Source organism: Xenopus tropicalis, chromosome 4 (genome assembly GCF_000004195.4).
Source record: "Xenopus tropicalis strain Nigerian chromosome 4, UCB_Xtro_10.0, whole genome shotgun sequence".
Lineage (NCBI taxonomy): Eukaryota > Metazoa > Chordata > Amphibia > Anura > Pipidae > Xenopus > Xenopus tropicalis.
The window spans coordinates 138,373,819-138,393,682 of NC_030680.2; the positions used below are offsets into that span (position 1 = coordinate 138,373,819).

General features: G+C 40.6%; 1 protein-coding gene across 3 annotated transcripts in view; it reads left to right on the top strand.

Annotated features, from left to right (window-relative positions):
- The window catches only part of brpf1 (bromodomain and PHD finger containing 1), a 33,700-nt gene extending 14,479 nt beyond the window's left edge, over positions 1 to 19,221 (top strand). For 2 of the 3 annotated variants that reach the window (XM_012960522.3, XM_012960523.3), the window contains 6 exons: positions 8,235 to 8,525; positions 10,258 to 10,405; positions 11,406 to 11,536; positions 12,365 to 12,486; positions 13,397 to 13,551; positions 14,818 to 19,221. In XM_012960522.3, the coding sequence (XP_012815976.1) occupies positions 8,235 to 8,525; positions 10,258 to 10,405; positions 11,406 to 11,536; positions 12,365 to 12,486; positions 13,397 to 13,551; positions 14,818 to 15,001 (1,031 nt within the window). In that variant the 3' untranslated portion in view covers positions 15,002 to 19,221. 3 annotated transcript variants of the gene reach the window in all.
- Positions 19,222 to 19,864: the final 643 nt, after the last annotated feature.

Here is a 19,864-nt window from a genome sequence, read left to right on the forward strand (position 1 = left end):
GTTCCCTGCATGAAAAGATCTTGGTGAATTGATTGCATAACAACATTAAGGTGAATGTGATGAATATCTTAAAGGGCAGCTATGACTCTCATATCATTTCCCCCACCAGAGGTGCAAGCCCACGCTCCGGCTGGGGGAAACAATAGCATTTTTTTTTTATAGCCAATGCCAACGCTAGAGCTCCATGTGTGGCAGCTATGTTGTGACATTCACATCCGCATAATAAATCCGTGCCACACAGCTCAATATGTGCATGCCTGTGATGTAGGAGGGTGAATTGCATCCACTTCGCTTACATCATGCGCATAATGAGCTAACAGGGAGACTTGGGCATTATGCGTTTCAAAAAACATGGCCGCCCACACCAGGAACTCCCTGCGGGCAGCCTAGCACTGGCAGGACTGTTTTTTTTAGAAAATTGTTTCCCACACCTCTTGTGGGGGAAACAGAGGGTGATAGGTGCACTTTAATGCAAGGAATAACTACTGGAGCAAATTAGCACCTGGGCAGTAACCCATGGCAGCCAGTCAGAAGTTTGTTTTTATTGTTCTACCTGCAGCTGGCTGAGGAAAAGCTAATGACTGGTTGCTATGAGTTACCTCCTAGCTACAGATTTGCCCAGTGTTTATGAATGATCCCCACTGTGCTCAGATGCAGCTACTTGTCACCGCTACTAAACGCCAGAAAATACCCTGTCTTAGATAGTACTGAGAATTGCCTCTGCTAAAACAAATGTAGGGACAATTATCAGTAAATAATCAGCATTGTCTGTAGTTACTAGTAGCTCTGTGTATCTTTTACAGATTCATGATATTAGCAGTGAACAACTTGAATCTGAAAGCAAAAATATTGAATGTATTTTGCAAAAGTACTCAGAAGGACACTGAACCATTTCATATTGAGCTATATAGATTGGTATATTATCCCTTTAATTTGCTTTCAGTCAAATTAAAGGGATACTATATAAAGGGATCATATTCACCTTAGGCTGAGAGATTTCTGAGAGCTGCAGTAAGAATTTCACTTTGTAGGTATCCTTTTTAGGAGTCTGAAATTTCAGGAAGGAAATATATGGCTACTTGTAAAATAGTTGCCTGTAATAATAATAAATGTACCTTCTTTGGGAACTGCCAGGGTGATCAGGTCCTTTTTATGCCCCACAAGGAGCATGGTAGGGACATCATGAATGAGAAAACAAACCTATATCCCAGTGCCATTACTTGGCTTGCAACATTGTGTGCCCAGTGGCATTATGGGAAATGTGTAGCTATGGAACGCACCCTGTTCATTATCAGGAAGGAGTCTGTTACATATGCTGCTTGGAACATTTGATATACCTCTCACTAATAAAGGGCTAACTCCGCTTTTGCAGTCTTTTATGCGGTCTCTAATGGAAGCCAATCATTTTTTTCTTTGAGAATAAGTTGACGGAGCTCATAATAATAAAATCACATTCTATGCACAATGACGTTTGGACCAGCACTAATGATTTCCTAATGGCCGGTTTAAAGGGAGAGATGTACAGTAGCAAATGATGTGGTGGGTTTTCCATAAATTGCAGAATGCTGCTTTGGGATTGGCCTTGTCTCAGTGTCCAGTGGGGTACAATTATAAATTGCATGATTTGTACTATAGCCAATACAGGTATGGGACCTGTTATCCAGAATGCTCGGGGAATTTGGATCTCCATAACTTGTACAGGTACAGGTACTGTTTTATTATTACAGAGAAAAGGGAATCATTTAACCATTAAATAAACCCAATAGGGCTGTTCTGCCCCCAATAAGGGGTAATTATATCTTAGTTGGGATCAAGTACAGGTACTGTTTTATTATTACAGAGAAAAGGGAATCATTTAACCATGAAATAAACCCAATAGGGCTGTTCTGCCCCCAATAAGGGGTAATTATATCTTAGTTGGGATCAAGTACAGGTACTGTTTTATTATTACAGAGAAAAGGGAATCATTTAACCATGAAATAAACCCAATAGGGCTGTTCTGCCCCCAATAAGGGGTAATTATATCTTAGTTAGGATCAAGTACAGGTACTGTTTTATTATTACAGAGAAAAGGGAATCATTTAACCATGAAATAAACCCAATAGGGCTGTTCTGCCCCAATAAGGGGTAATTATATCTTAGTTGGGATCAAGTACAGGTACTGTTTTATTATTACAGAGAAAAGGGAATCATTTAACCATTAAATAAACCCAATAGGACTGTTCTGCCCCCAATAAGGGGTAATTATATCTTAGTTGGGATCAAGTACAGGTACTGTTTTATTATTACAGAGAAAAGAGAATCATTTAACCATTAAATAAACCCAATAGGGCTGTTCTGCCCCAATAAGGGGTAATTATATCTTAGTTGGGATCAAGTACAGGTACTGTTTTATTATTACAGAGAAAACGGAAATCACTTAAAAAATTAGAGTTATTCGTTTATAATAGAGTCTATGGGAGACGGCCTTTCCATAATTCGGAACTTTCTCGTTAGCGGGTTTCCGGATAAGGGATCCCATACCTGTATTTTATTTTTCGCTTTTAAAGCAGGAATGTCAACCCTACTGCCAACACATCTCTGCATAACATTAAAGATAACAGGGCTGAGGGTTTTGGGCATTTACTTCAGTGCCTTAAAGACAATAGCACCAGCCCAGGGTACTTTGTATTATCCCTGAACCATCCAATCTCCTTTGATTTTCCCAGGGATTCATTGCACCTTCAATTTATAACTATACTACACAGGTGCAAGGGATAATATAGTCATGAATTGAAGGTGCAATGAATCCCTGGGAAAATCAAAGGAGATTGGATGGGTCAGATAGAAGGGGGTGCCTAATTGGAAGTGCAGTTACCAATGTCGGCATATAGAGGCAGCTGCAAGGGTCACGTTCTGACCTTCATGGCAGTTAGTGCATTGTTCAGCCTCTGTAACAAATACTTATATATGCTTTATATTCCTAAATGCTTTTTTGGCCTGGTGCTGAATTCTGGTTGGCTTATACTGCATCTGATGTGGTACTAAATGTGCAAGGACTAACAATATTAACTCCTTTTAAGGACCTAATGCCCAGGTTGTATAACCCACATTTAAAGGAGAGCTAAAGCCTAACTAAAGAAGTAGGGCCGACATGTTGTTCATTGTTTTGTGCTTCTGTACCAGCCCAAGGCCCCCACAGCCCTTTAGCAGGGAAGATTTTTGCCTCCAAGGATGCCCCAAGTAACTCCCCAAGTATCCAAGAGAGCTCCTTTGACAACTGTAACAGCCTGTATCATTACTACTATAGAGATGCTGACACTTTTAAGCCAGTGCAGTCAGTTTATCATATAAAATATGGCATTTATAGCCATATTCATTTTTAGGGTTTAGTTCTCCTTTAGCATTATTTATATTTGCTTGAATGTATTCCTTGTGATTTCTTGCACTGCAATCATTTTGTATTATATATACATATAAAAATAGAGCTGTGACTAGTAAAGTGTATAATAAAGCCTTATTCAGAATACACACAAAGCAGCAGAACATCCGCACATATAATTTTATTTAAACTTCAGGTTAAGAGGAAACCATGATAGTCTCCCTTTGATTCCCATGGATTATTTCCCACCCTCCTTTCTCTCACCTTGTTCCATATTGAAGTAATGGCTTCTGTTACTTGAAGTCCCCCTGGTGTGCAACTTGTCGGCAAAGCAGAGGAACAAGTCCCAGAATGCATCACTTCAGTATGGGACATGATGATATAGAGATTAAATGTCATCCTAGGGGAATCCTAGGGGGCTAGTCCGAGGCAGACTATCATGGTTTCTGCTCATTTTGAGAAATCGTTTGTCTATATAAAAATATGCTCATGTCAAAAAGGGTTTTTCTTTTTTTGTTTCCTTTAAAGCCCAATACACACAGGTAGATCGGCCTGCTCATCCCTATGTACAATCGGCCAGATTACTGACCAATATGTCTACCCACATGTGCAGCAGTATTGAGCAGAGTAGGCCTGGATACACTTCCCTGAAACACTGCCATTATGGAAGGCATGGGTGCATGCAAGTCTGATTATCAGCTGGATTTACCGACTTCCCATTGGGATCATGTTTGTGCAAACAAACAGGAGGATTATGGCCGAAAGCTGACTGGCCTCATCTGCCTACAAGCACCCATTTCTGCACAAGCACAGTGGTTTAGATGTTTTGAATAATGAGTATATTTTAATACACTTGTTTTAGCCTGGAGGATATCCTCATTTGAAAGGGGACCAAAAGTCCCAAAATAGAAGCAAAGCATAGTGAAGAGTAGGCAATTCCAGTAATGCTTTCAGAAAAGAGAGAGGCAGATCTGTTGCTGGGGGTGGGTTACATTTAAAGCTTTGAAATAACTTTTAATATAATGTAGAGGGAGAGCTTTTTGTTCAACAGCTCTCCAGTTTGGGATTTCAGCAGTTTATATGGTTGCTAGGGTCCAAGTTACCCTAGCAACCAGGCAGTAGTTTGAATGAGAGACTAGAATATTAATAGGAGAGAGCCTGACTAGGAAGATAAGTATTAAAAACGACAATAACAATAAAATTGTAGCCTCAGAGCAATCGTTTATGTGCTCTTGGGGTCAGTGACCCCCATTTGGAAAATTTAAAGAGTAAGAAGAAGGTAAATAATTCAATAACTATAAAAAAAAAATTGCCTTCGCAATTTTGGTTTGAATGAGAGGCTGGTATATGCATAGGAGGAGGAATAAAAAAAGTTATACAAAGTAACAATAACAAAACTGTAGCCTCACGGAGCAATAGGTTTTTGGCTGTCTGGGTCAGTGACCCCCAACTGAAACCTGTGAATAGAAGAAAAAGGCAAATAGTTCAAAAACTATAATAAAAAAAAAAATAATGATCATTTGAAAAGTTGCTTAGAATCGGCCATTCTATCATTTCTTGCCAGTGGGTCTCCTGTACAACCACAGTGTCACACACGTAGGTCTTGGGGGCTGTAAAAATCTCTTGGAGGGCCACATGTGGCCCACAGGTCTCCAGTTAGACTTTCATCCTATTGGGCAGGGCAGTCTTTCTCATACAATGCATGTCTGTTGCTGCCACAGAATATTTTATTTGCAGAAAAGCAAGGTACCTGCAAAGACCCTTTACACACTGCAAAATGTGTTTGAATCAGACCTCTCTGATCACCAGTGAAACTTGTGTAATCAATAATATACAGTACTCTCTGTTGTGAAATATAAGGATTGTAGAAGTCACCTTGGAGTTCCATGGCCTTCAGCCTTTGGCCTCGTAATTTTTATATGATCATGAAGCTCCTCACTGACTTAAAATATCCTTACATTTTACAGTAGGGGGTACATTATTCACTATATAGTAACAATGCCTGCATACGTAATGCTGTCAGGTATTTATCTTTCTTGTGTAACTGCTGTAGGACAGGGGAAGTGTAACCGTCAATTCATTATGAAACACAATACATTTAAGGGCTTTGCTGTAGACTGACGGCGGCTGTAGGGGGTCCCCTGACTGTGATTAATGTGCATATACACTGTATGTATTGTCATTTGTCTCTATTGGGTTTCTTTTTCGCATATACTCATACTATAGCTTGAGATGCATAACCAGATTGTAGACTCATACAATCTGCTTGTAAAAACGTGAATTATAATTCCTGTATTCTTTCATAGACTGGAAGTTGTTTTTTCACTCTCTGTCATCAGATAATGACTGTGAAAGTAGAAAGGGAAACCAGTTAAGCAGCACTACTACTATTATTACTTTACTACTGCTTACTGTTCCTACAGCAGCCAGCGAGTAAGCACAGGCAGGACTACAGAGTAGGGCAGGCATGGAGCCCATTCGTGGGTTACTGAGCTAATTAGCAGTTTATGAATGTAGGCTAATGGCAGCCAATGAGATTGTGCTTTATTACTTATGTTCTTGGGGGGAACATTTCATGTCTTTATGTTTCTGCAGTCTTCTGTGTCACTACAGCGCTTTGTGGAACTCTTTCTGACCACCGGAGCCAGCTTCTAGGTTCCCATTCCCTTTCGGGCTGACCGGCTCGTGGATGTGCCAGGTGGAACTGATTGGGATTTAGGTTTTTTGACTAGAGTTGTACCAAATTATCCATTGTTTTGTATGAGTTGAAATTCTCAGTCAAATTTGAACCCTTAGTTCCTATACAGGTTTTGGATCCTTTATCCAGAAACTAGTTACCCAGAATGCTCAGAATTATGGGAAGCCCATCTTCCACTGAGTCTGTTTTAACCAAGTAATACTTTTTTTTTTTTTTCATTTTCTCTGTAATAATAAAACAGTACCTTGTACTTGATCCCAACTAAGATATAATTACCCCTTATTGGGGGCAGAACAGCCCTATTGGGTTTATTTAATAGTTAAATGATTCCCTTTTCTCTGTAATAATAAAACAGTACCTGTACTTGATCCCAACTAAGATATAATTACCCCTTATTGGGGGCAGAACAGCCCTATTGGGTTTATTTCATGGTTAAATGATTCCCTTTTCTCTGTAATAATAAAACAGTACCTGTACTTGATCCCAACTAAGATATAATTACCCCTTATTGGGGGCAGAACAGCCCTATTGGGTTTATTTAATGGTTAAATGATTCCCTTTTCTCTGTAATAATAAAACAGTACCTGTACTTGATCCCAACTAAGATATAATTACCCCTTATTGGGGGCAGAACAGCCCTATTGGGTTTATTTAATGGTTAAATGATTCCCTTTTCTCTGTAATAATAAAACAGTACCTGTACTTGATCCCAACTAAGATATAATTACCCCTTATTGGGGGCAGAACAATCCTATTGGGGTTTATTTCATGTTTAAATGATTTTTAGCAGACTAAAGCACAGAGATCCAAATGACAGAAAGACCCCTTATCTGGAAAACCCCAGGTCCTGAGCATTCTGGATAACATGTCCCATACCTGTATGAGCATTTGTCAACTTTTAAAGCCTTCATGAGACTCTAAGGTCATACAGAATTAGGGTCCAGAATTGTTTTTTGCCGAGTCTTCCAGTTGCTGGCTGGGTCCCATACTAAATATTGAATTTGCTGCATCCCTAGTTTTTATCATAAATGTGATTTTTTTGGGTCTGTATACTTATAAACTATTATGTATACAGTTGGGTAGAACATTTCTGTTCTGTAACTCTAAAGGGTCCAATCTTTTTGATGGGGATTTGAGATTATAGAGCATGTATGAATTTGGGGGAAGTTCAGAGAACAGAGATGCATTTTACACCTGTAACTAGTAACACTAAACCACCAATGAGAATGTCCTATTAGGTTCAACCAATCAGAGCTGACTGTTGTTCTGGATTACTAAGGAGTAAAATTACCCCTGTTTGTAATGAATGTTCCCAGCCATTTCCCCTCCATTTGTGTTTCTAGTACAGGTATAGGACCCATTATCCAGAATGCTCGGGACCTGGGGTTTTGCAGATAAGGGGTCTTTCCATAACTTGGATCTCCATACCATAAGTCTATGAATACATCATTTCAACATTAATTAGACCCAATAGAATTGTTTTGCCTCCAATAAGGATTAATTATATCTTAGTTGGGATCAAGTACAAGGTACTGATTTTTTTTTTATCACAGATAAAAAAGGAAATCATTTTTAAAATTTAGAATGATCTCTATGGCAGATGGCCTTCCCATAATTCAGAACTTTTTGGATAATGGGTTTCCAGATAATGGCTCCCATACCTGTACTACCGTCTGTGAGGAGCGGGCAGACAGTATGGCTAATCACTGCTATGTTTATTTGCAAATACGTTCCCAACCTGTAACCTTGTTCACTTTTCCTGATGTAGATTTGCTGCGTCAGACTTTTTTCCCTCCCCTATTTTTTTTTTTTTGTACACTGTGCATTCTGATAAAAATACTCTTGGGTACTGTTTTGGATTTTTCTATCAATAAAGTGTGTTTATTTAAAACTTGCTATTTGCCCCATTTGTGTTTTTGGTGTGCAGGAAGGTGTGGTTCAGAGTTGCAATAAATAATTATGAGACAGCGGAATTCTCTATCCGCTAGGGCTGTTTGTGTTGTTTATGGAAAGAAAATAAACACATGACTTTTCCTTCTCCTTCCTTTTCCTTTGTACCATATTCTTCTCTTCATTTCTCGTTCTTCACTTTTACCCTTCCCTATATTTCCCTCCCGGCTCTCTATATCTAAACATTCTGCGCTTTCTCCACCCTGTCTATCTTTCTCCTCTCAGGACTTGGCCCAAACACTTCCTCCACCAATGCTCATGAAGTTGGTAGAAGGACTTCTGTCCTTTTCTCTAAGAAGAACCCCAAAACTGCAGGACCACCTAAGAGACCAGGAAGGCCACCTAAGAATAGAGACAATCAGCTCTCATCGGGACAGATCAGCAGCCCCATTGGTCCCCCACAGCTGTCTGTCACAGGGGGATCTCAAAGGCGAAAGAGAGTCCGAAGCCCTCGGCCAACTTCAAGCTCTGATAGCGACAGTGACAGTGAAAAGTCAGCAGAGGAACCCTCTTTAGGTAAGGTGGTTCTGTGTCCGGTATGCTATCACACTGGAACCATACAGATATTTTTGAAGGGTTTTAGTGGAGCACAAGTTGCATATAAAAGAGAACTAAGGCTAAACAAAGATACAATACCATGTGTTTTGGGTCAGCCCTGGCTCTGGCCATCCCACCAAAAGGGCATGAAAAATGTTATATCAGTGACACAAATATAGCCACATGCCACCTTTAAAGTAAAATAGGAATCACTATTGCTTGGCAACATCAGTCAGTGTATGGTTTTCTAATGGTGGCCATACACGGTAAGATCCACATGTTTGGCAGAGTCACTAAACAAGCGCATCTTCTCCCGATATGCCCACCTAAGGTGTGTGATATCGGGCTAATTCAAGGGTTTAACGATCAAATTGAAACGGCAGGTGTATGGGCCATTGGACCCAGAGCTGCATCAACAAGCTAATGCGGTCTCTGATCCAACGGGAAAATAAAACCTGCCCAAATTTAGGGCAAATATTGGTTGGGTAGGGCCATCGGGGGTGCTCATACACAGGCAGATAAGCTGCTGCATTGGTCTGAGGGACCTGAATGGGCAGCTGAAATGCTACCTTGATGCATCCTTGGAACTCCCAGATGAAGGGTCCAGGAGTAAAGCTGCTATTTACTAACCCTGGGCCCCTATTAAATGCAGGCAAAGGTTACCAGGTATTTGTTAATGAAGGCACTGCGGTGTGCAAAAGTGGCGCTTTGCTGATTTCAAGGGAAACCCAAAATCAGTTTTTTGCTTTATGACGGAAATATCATTCTAAGCCACTTTTCAATATACATCCTTTAAAAAGAGTATCTTCATTTTGAAGTTATTTGCAAATGCAGATAGGATTATTTGTGGGGAAAAATAGCTTTCAAAGTATAATTTGCTTGATGGTATGTGCCGTTTGGAAAGATGCAGTGCATCCCAGTATGTTTCGCAATTGCCGCTGTTGCTTGCTAGGATGGGGTCATGCAAGTCCCTCAGCCAACCAGCTGCTGTTGGAGGTTGCAGCTATTCATGGGCTCAATTAGTATTTGGTAAGACACTTTACAATTGGACTTTTATACCTTTGTTTTGTTCAGGAGCTTTAGGGGTAAAGACAAACAGGCCTATTGGTTGCTGCGATTTTTAAAGATCAAAACGCACGACAACTAATTCCGTACGTGGACAAACAAGCCTCCGCATGAGAAATATGCCGTTCTGGACTAATCCCCATTATTATAGCAATGGCGATTACTCACCGCAACTGAATTTTTAAAAATCACGGTGACTTATCGCCTCGTTTGTCTTCGCCCTTACAGTCTGGAATTTAAGCACCTATCTGGTTGCTTTTACCTAGAACCCAAGTGGTGGTTTCAATGAAGGACTGGAAGGTCAGTTGGAGATATGGAGGGGGCCTGAATAGAAGATAGGAAAATAAAATATAACAATATAAAACCAACTTCGGAGACTAGAGGGCTAATTTACGTTTGGCAGAGCTGGGTTTAGAGTACAAAAATGAGGCAGAATACAGCATTGCCTGGCTTCCTTACTTGCACATCATTCAGATACACAAGCTAGGGGTTGTTGGTGGGGGCAGGGTCCTGTAGTAACCACCGTCCTATGTTGGGGTTGCCCTGTGCCCAATAGCTATGCCATGCACACAAGTAAATGAATGAGCACTAATAAATAACATTGCTTTTTTTTTTTCTCTCTTTTAATTTCCTTATCCTCAAAAAGATTTGCCTACAAATGGCTTCAGCAGCAGCACCCAGCAAGTCAAAAAGAGTTTTTTGGTTTACCGGACCGACTGCAATCTTCCACGAAGCAGCTCAGACTCTGAGTCCAGCACCACCAGCAGCAGCAGTGCTGCTTCCGACAGGACCAGGTTAGGCCACTTTCTATACATGGCCACCTGTAGCTTGGGGGTCTTAGGGAAATTTAACACTGAAAAGATACAGGGCAGATGTAGATGTTGGTAATAAAACATGCATTATATATATATATATATGTGTGGTTTGCAGATCCTGAATCTTAGCAGAAGCATTACTTCCTAGATAAAGGAGAAGTAAAGGTACTGTAACTGGGGTGCCATTTAGAGAGCTAAACAGTTCCCCAGTGCCAGCACTCTTTCCCAGGGTACTGGGGGCCGCCATGTTGTTTCTAGGCATTACCTGCATATAACAAATTGGCACCCAGCAGCGGTTTTACCTTTACTTCTCCTTTAACTAAAATTGTGGCAATAGTGTGTGATTACAATACAAAATAACTATTAAGGGGTTGTTCACCATTACATTAACTTTTAGTATGATATAGAGTGTGTGGATATTTTGAATTACTTAGCTTTTTTGTTCAGCAACTCTCCGGGTTGAAATTTCAGCTGCTATATGGTTATTAGGGTCCAGTATAACCTAGCAACCATGCAGTGGTATGAGTAAGAGTCAGGATTATCAATAGAAGAGATCCTAAATAGAAAGATAAATGATAAAAAGTAACAATAACTTTCCTGCCTCACAGAGCAATAGTTTTTGGCTTCTGGTGTCAGTGGCCTCCAATTGAAAGCTGGAAAGAGGCACACAAGGAAGGCAAATCGTTCAGAAACTTTAAGAAAAAAAATGAAGACCAGTTTAAAAGTTGAGGAATAGGCCATTCTATAACATACTAAAAGTTAATCTGAAGGTAATAATTGTGTAGTCAAACACTTGGGCATCCACAATGCCTTTTTTCTTGAGTGGTAATTTGGAATTCTATTCAGTCTGTACTGTCTATGTAGAATAGAATAGTGGAAAACTGTATCAGGGTTTTGTATTTCGGTAGAAGTTTTGTGGTAGCATTGTAGTTATATGTTTGAGCCCAAACTGTAAGAACATTTTTGTTCTGTTTCGCAGCACAACTCCTTCCAAGCAGGGTCGGGGGAAGCCATCTTTCTCTAGGGATAATTTTGCTGACTACAGCAGTGAGGATACATCTGGAACCGAGAATGAGTCTTACTCCGTTGGTGGGAGAGTCGGGCACGGCTGTAAGTAATTCCCCTATGCCAGGGCTGCCATAAGTAATCATAGGGCCCTGTATAACAAAACTATTAGGGCCCAAGGGTGGACTAATAGTTGAAAACCAAAACACTTTGGTGGCCAGGGACCCTAATGCTCCCAGGTTATGCATTAAAAAAGAAACCTATTTCCAGTATACAATTGATATAAAGTCTTTGGATGGCTGCATTACTTAGAAACCATCATCACTGCTCCAAGTTCTGGACTGCAGAAAAGCAGCGCTTAGGGTTGTTTCTGACCGAGGTTGGCTATAGTGAAAAGCAAAGGCATTAAAACAACCCTGCACATTGCTGCCCCGCCATATAGACCTTAGTGCAGCGCCAATCATTTTACTGTAGTCCAGCCAGCAGCCACCTAATGATTTGTGCAATCAGTGATGTTGCAGTCAAGGGATCACTTCATTACAACCATTAAAATAAGAAAGCTGTATGCCTTTAGGCAAGGGTACCAATATCTTGCAACTACCGGCTATGCTGATCATTTACTGATAACAGTTGTGTGTTTTAGCAGAGGCAATTTTCAGTATTGTCTATAGCAGGGTATTTTCTGGCGTTTAGTAGCTGCTACTAAGTAGCTTTTTGTGTCTTCGCCACCATATATCATGATTAACCTGACATGCATCTGATTACTTTTTTTCACAATTTTTGTGTTGGGGAAAAAAAGTCTGTTCCCTCTGTTTTTGTTTTTTTAGGTATGTTGTGTACATTTAGAGATTATAGAGTATTTGCAATACGCTATATGAAGTGTGAGATTATAAAACAGAGCTGTGACATGTGACTATTTCTGTCTTTCAATAGTGGTACGCAAAGGACTGGAAAGCCGAGGGGCAGGGTGGCTGTCTGAAGATGAAGATTCCCCTCTAGAAGCTTTAGACTTGGTGTGGGCCAAGTGTCGGGGCTATCCCTCCTATCCAGCTCTGGTAGGCAACTGTTCCTCCCCTCCTGTCAACTTGTGGCGTATTAATTAACATTGGAGACAAACAGCACCTGTGATGTTGCCCATAGCAGCCAATCAGCAATTACATTTGAACAGTCACCTAGTTCTGCTTAGTTGCTATGTTTGTTTCCACTTGTGTGCATGGTATTGTGGCATTACTGTATTTGTACTACCGTGTTTTCCCGAAAATAAGGCACCCCCCCCTTTTCATCCCCCCCCCCCCCGGAAAGTAAGGCACCCCCCGAAAATAAGACACCCACCTGGAAGCAGTCTAGCGATGCGACTTCCTGTTTCCCCTGTGCGCTGCCTGCGTGGTCTCTCTGGCGCCGTTGCGCCGTCATAACACATTGAGTGGTGACGGCGCGACGGCGCGAGAGAGACCACGCAGGCAGCGCACAGGGGAAACAGGAAGTCGCATCGCTTAGACGGCTTCCATAGTGACTGCGCGACGGCGCGAGAGAGACCAAGGTACCGGTAAGAACGAGAATGTTACACAGGAGGATCAGAGGACACAGAAATAACAGAGGGGGCAATAAAAAAAAGGCACACGAGGATCAAAGGGGGCAATAAAAAAAAAGGCACATGAGGATCAAAAAATAAGACATCCCCTGAAAATAAGACCTAGTGCATATTTTGGAGCTTAAAAAAATATAAGACAGTGTCTTATTTTCGGGAAAACACGGTAATAGCAAGCAGTAACCGCATACAAATAATATAACAAACACAGTCCCCCATCTGTTGGAGACCCTTTGTCATTGGCTGGCTGAGGATGACTGATTTTTGGACTCTTGGAGCAGCTAGTGGGTGGCAGATTTCTCAGCCCCAGTGTACTTGAAAGAAACAATTGTACGTGTATTTCACTGTTAGTGAAATAGTTTTTCCATTTCTTAAAGATCATTGACCCAAAAATGCCACGAGAAGGAGTGTTTCACCATGGCGTTCCGATTCCTGTGCCACCCGTGGATGTTCTCAAATTAGGAGAGCAGATGGCCCAAGAGGCACAAGAGCATCTCTACCTCGTCCTGTTTTTTGACAACAAGAGAACCTGGTGAGTGCAGAGGTTCAGGAACCACAGCGAGGAGTGTATGTGATTGTACCGTAAAGCTAGGCCAGCAAAGGGGTATTAGGCGCAGTGTTGCTGGGACTCCTGGGTTTGCTCACAGGCTGCCCAGCAAGTTACCATATGTGCCTGTATGGATATTCCAATACCAAGTCTTAAAGTAAAGGTGCCCTTAAAGGTAGTGGCACCAGCAGGAATCACAGGGCCTCATACTACTAAGCCCCCCCCCCTTTTTTTTTTTTTTTTTAAATTGTGGGTTGTGGGTGGAGTTTAGTATATAGTCCTGACTAATCAGGTGTTTTTGTTTTATGTTTTCTTTATTGGGGCGAATTATACATTTTGGCAGGGCCTTCCACACCTAGGGGCCCAATGATTTAATTAATATGATCCTTTTGGTGAGGGGCCAAGTCTGCATGGCCATGCAAACCTTTCCCCCTCGGAAGCCCCACCCCCATCATGGTCCATGGATGTCCTACTCTGTAGCTTTTCAACTTTTATGTGCTTCACCAATGCAGACATAAGTATGCATCATTTTGGCAAATCATTCTTATGTTGTGGTGCACATTTTCATATGCATTTGTGCATAAGTGGTGTCACTTCTGGCACTGGTGTGTGTTTCACTGGAGGCAAGTCACTTTCCTTTGTTGAAGCAACCCACTGTGGGTATCCTAGCTCAAGGCAGTGTTACAGCAAGGGGTATTTTTATCATGCTGTGTAAAACGTTACCGGTAATGTTGCTCAGACCAGCCAATCAGATGCTTTGCTTTGGTTTTCTAACTGTTGAAATCTAATTGCTGATTGGTTGCCCTGGGCAAAATCACCAATAATGCCTCACTCCACTTTTTACACAGCATGATAAATATACCCCCTAGATACCAGCATAGGGATGCCATTGTACTAAGCACAGTTCTGCAGAAACAGCCCACTAAGTCTGTTCATCGCCTGTATAGGTAGATACCAAAAATCACTGGAAACACAGGTATTTCCCTGTACTGAGCACATTAAGCAGAAAATACTGAGTGTAGATATTGTTAAAGACACAATCAGTGTAATTGTTACATAGTTTAAATAGGGAAGTTCAACCCTTCCAAGTAAACCCAGCACATACAACCCACACCTACCAATCTATACACTCGCATACATAAACTATATATACAGCCACTAATACTAACTGTAGATATTAGTATCACTATAGCCTTGGATACTATGTAATGGTGGCTGGAAACTGATCATACATTTCTTTCTCTCATGCAGGCAGTGGCTTCCTCGGACAAAGTTAGTCCCTCTCGGCATGAACCGGGAATTGGATAAGGAGAAGATGCTGGAAGGAAGAAAATCAAACATCCGCAAATCTGTGCAGATCGCCTATGACCGTGCCATGCAGCACCGTAACAAAGTACAGGGCGATCCAAGCAGTGAATCCAGTGAGAGCGACTAGCGTTGCCATCTCCACAGCAGGAAACGACGGAAGCTTCCTGCACGCCACTGTCAATCAAGATAAAAAAAAAATGAGCACCACGCCCTCTGGAACTGCCCAACATGGCTTATAGCTGTAGATATTCATAAGTGATGGTTATTTCTGCTTCTAGACCCTAGAAGAGGGGGCAAGAGCAGGGGGAAGAAGTAACGGCATATAGGAAAACACTTAGCCTCTGTGACTGCAAAAGGTGAGACGGAGCGAGGAACTGTGCAGAGTGGTTGCTGGCTGACCATTGATAGCAGTGATTTCTACTCTTTGTAACTCCCATTTCCCCTGCAGGAAGCTGTAGGGACGTTTCACCTGTCAGCTGTGTCTTTATAGAACTGTGCGGTCCTCCTTGATCTTCTACGGGACTCTTTTATACACAATACTCTCCATGTTCATTCTTGCGTGTCTAGTTATCATAAAGAAGCAAAAGGATGAAGGAAGTTCTCACATTTGGCCTATTTGTAGGCCCCGCTGTGTAACGTTGACCTTATTGTATCACAAATTGCGATTCCGAGTTGCCTCTACAGATTCAGTTCTGTAACAGCGTAAGGGAAAGCTTTGGTGGAACAGAATGAAGGGAAGAGTAGAATGGGGAACCTTATTTATTAATCGTAATAATTTAAAATCTTCATACTCTCCTATTTTGCTTAAACAGACCCTTTTCTATGGGTTAAGTTGACCTTTTATTGTTGCTCTTTTAAATATTTTTTACTGTTATTGTTAAGAGTTCCTCTTCAGACAGACAGGGGTGGTTTTACCTTTAAGGTAACTTATGGTATATTCTAGAATGTCCTGTTCTCTGCAACATTTCAATTGGTCTTCATTTTTTGTTGATTATTTGCCTTCCTTTTCTGCCTCTTTCTAGCTGTCACTGACCCTGGCTGCCAAAAACTATTTCTCTCTGAGGCTACAATTTTATTGTTACTTTGTATTACTTACCTGTTCTGTTGAGCCCCTCTCCTATTCATTATCTGAACTCCTCTATCTAGCAACCAGATTGCTGCTCAAATTCAAACTACAGAGCTGCTGAACCCAAAGGAAAATAACACAAATTCCATAGAAAATGGAGACCAATTGCAAGCTGTCCCAGGATATCACTGTCTGCATCATGCTAAAAGTCCATATTAAAGGTCAAGTACCCCTAGGGAGTTTTGAACTCAGTTGCTGCAGCTGCATTGCAGAAATGCTACGGTTAGTGAGCTAACCTTAAGGGTAATGGGCAGCCTTTTGTTTCTCCAGCAAAGGAATTGGACAAAACACCACAAATCTTTACTACCGGTATCATTGCAATGTGGTCTTGCTGCTCTGAACACTGCATTGTTTTATTTAACTTAGTTTAGGTGGTGTTTGCCTCTCCTGTACGGTTATCTGTCATCAATGATGTTTAAAGGTCAACTAATCCTCCCTTTTTATTTTCTATGTGCTGTCTGTCTTTACTGTATGCACAACTGTTGCCTTTGTTTTCAGTTGTAGGTTAAGTAAGGTCTGACCCATCCTGATCCACAAAAAACGGCCTTATATGTCTCCGCTTTCTCTGGACCTTTGAATTGTCACCTATTGGCCCTGGGCTCATTTACTAATGCTGGGCAAATTTGCACCTGGGCAGTCACCCTTGGCAACCAATCAGCGATCCAGCTGCAAAACAATTAAGGGAAAATCAGATTGGCTGCCATGGGTTATTGCCCAGGGGAACTGTACAGATTAAGATTGAGCCTGACTGTAATGTAGAGTATGTAGATATATATTAGGGCGTCCGGGGGGGGGGGCACAATGGAACTCTCTATGGGGTTGTGTTGCCCTTGTCCTACCCTTTATTGTAGGACCTGATTTTATACCAACATATTATAGAATTTTGCTCTTAGGATGGCTGCATTTGGCAGTGGGTACAATCTAAAAAGGGGGAATAGCTTGGTCAGAGGTTGGACAGCCCTTAACCAACAAAGTCTTTTATGCCATGGGGGCCTCAATTCTAAAGACACCATTTTTAATTGCAGTCACAAAATTTAGATATTTTTTTTTTTTTAATCATAAAAATAGTAGATATGAGAATTCTGCAGTGTAATAATTTTATACAAACTTAGCGCTGAGATTAAAGAGAATATTTTAACTCTAGGCCCTTTTAAAACAAACCTCCACTACATATATATAACTTGGGTTATAGAAAGAAAAAAAACATTTGTACAAAACTGAATAAATAAATTAGCTGCCCTCCCTTTAAATTGGTTTCTCTGGGTTAGCAATAAATTGTTGTTAAAGGGGATATAAACCCAAACATAAACACAAGATTTGCCTGTTGAAAGAAATAGAATGCCAACATACATTCATTTTAAATATATTAGAGGTTTTAAAGTTATTTGTAAATGATTTTGCTGTCTGTCTCTGCCTTTCTGCTCTCCTGGTTGTGATTCTTGAGCTCTCCCTCAGCCAAGACCGGACTGGACTACATTTATAAATAACTTGAAAGTGAAAGTGTGTGATGAATGTATATTGGAAAGTTGTTTATAATGTCTGTTTTACTTTTGGGGTTGCATTCCCTTTATACAGTAGGTGTAGAATTTGATTAAATACACGTGGCACAGCTGGGCAGCATAAGAGCTATAACACATACACAGTTACTATGTCCCAGGGTAGTGTGCATTTGGGGCAAGCAGGATTCTAAATATTTTCTTTTTCTTGCCCTTACCAGGTAAACACAATGCAGACATTTCCTGCCAAACTACAGCCTTACATCTAACCCAGATATCCCCATCCTTCCCCTGGGATTTTGTCCTTTTTTGAGCTCTAGAACCCACTGCAGAAGTGGCCATTGTTTCCCCAGTTCAGCAGTAATTGTGAAGAACTTTAATTCACCCACATTCAATCGGCAGACGTCTTTTTATTTTTGTAACTAAATGTTATTTATTTGTTGTGTCTCAGCAGTCCTTACATACATATATATATATATATTCTCAAGGGGAAGCAGACTTATAGCCACAAAGCCTTAATGACCATGCAGAACATATGTACAGTGCAGCTTCAAGACTTTGGGTGAAATTTAGTTGTTGGTACAAAGTAGCACCTGGTCCTGCACTGTTGCCTTGTGAACAGAATTGTTATATAAAGGGTTAGTTAACCTTTAATTTAACTATAAAGTATGTTACAGAATACCATATTCTTAGCAATATTCCCATTGCTCTTTGTTGTGTATAGTTTTATGAGTTACTGGCTTTCCTTTTCCACCTTCCAGCTACAATTTTATTGTTATTGCCACTTTTTATTCCTTATTTCTCTTTAGACCCTGTTCCTAGTCATCTTCCAGTCTCTGTCTCTGACTGCCTAGTCGCTAGGGTAAATTGAACCCTAGCAATCAGATAGCTGCTAAATAATAAAAAGTAAGAAGATAACTGCAAATTGTCTTAGAATGTCGCTGCCTGCATCATACTAAAGGTAAAAAAAAGTAAACTACTTATTGAATGGCGTTCCACCCTAAATGCCTTTGGATGGGGAAGACACAATTTACAGAGTATGTGAGCAAGTTATTAAATGTGCCCTCAGGAAGCAGCCGTGTAGGGTTCCCTCAGTACAACCCCAGGGTGCTATATCTTTCTAGCAAGAGCACACTCCCTGTCTGCCTTTCTAATTCCCCAAGCAATATACCCCCTCCTTTCTGCCAAAGGAATGTATGGAGTACGGCAGCAAAGAGGGGACATTCCTAAGTCATGTTGTCTCCTGTTTCTAACATGCTCGTGTGTCTCAGCCGTGACTATAGCTTCTTTCTGTACATAATGTACATGGCAAGAGAATAGATATTATTCTCATTTGTATACACAGTGGGGGGGGGTCCTTATTTTCCTTTTTTCTTTATTTCCGGGGAATGTACGGGAGCTGAAAGCAGAATAAAGTCAGTACTAAGGTCTAGGTTCATAACATCGGTCCTTTATACAATAGATTTAGCAAAGTGGGTCTTTCTACTACAGAACTTAATAAATACTTTCATACGTTGACATAGAGACGCAAAGCGCTATTCTGTCCCGTAGGTTTTTTTTTTTTTTCTCTCTCTTTTTAAATATTTTGTCATTTATTATTTTTTTTAGCCATGTTTTTTGAGTTCTATTGTGTATTTTCTGTTTTGTATTTATTTTGAAAGAAAAAAAATTATATTGTTCTTAAAAAAAAAAAACGTAATAAATTGGCTTTTTGAAGTTTGGGAATTTATTCTTTTATTTCTTGGAGCATTTTGTCCCGGTAAAAGTACAGACATCTCCAGGCGCTTCTCTGCTCAGTTTTATTGGTCTATATGTAAGAAGTGATAAAACTGAGCACAAAAATTCCCCTTGGGAGGCTCTTATTGCACATTCATGATATCAGCAGTGCTAAACTAATAATATGAAAACAATTAATTAGTTGCAGAGGGCTTCTATATACAGTATGCATCAGGGCTCAAAAGTGTCACTAACTCATACCCATTTCTTAAAACTGTAGATGCACTTATAGTTTAAAACATAACTTTTATATATACAAAATAAAAATAAAGGGTAAATGGAGTTATCTGAAGTTCATCTTAAAGGGGAACTCCGGCTTCCGAACCAAAATGTGTTAAAGAACCCCACACAACACAGAAACCCCTAATATACCCATCACTGTAATCTGTTCCTTTAAAAAGTATGAATAAATACCATTTTTATATGCTGAAATCCAGCTGCAAAACAGTTCTTCTCTTTCTGCATCATTTGAAATCCTGGCAGGGGAGGAGGGACTAAAACACTGATGTTACATATTGTAACAACTTCCCCACAGCTTACAGACAGCATGCAGGAACTACATACCCCACAATGCATTGCACTATTATGTTCC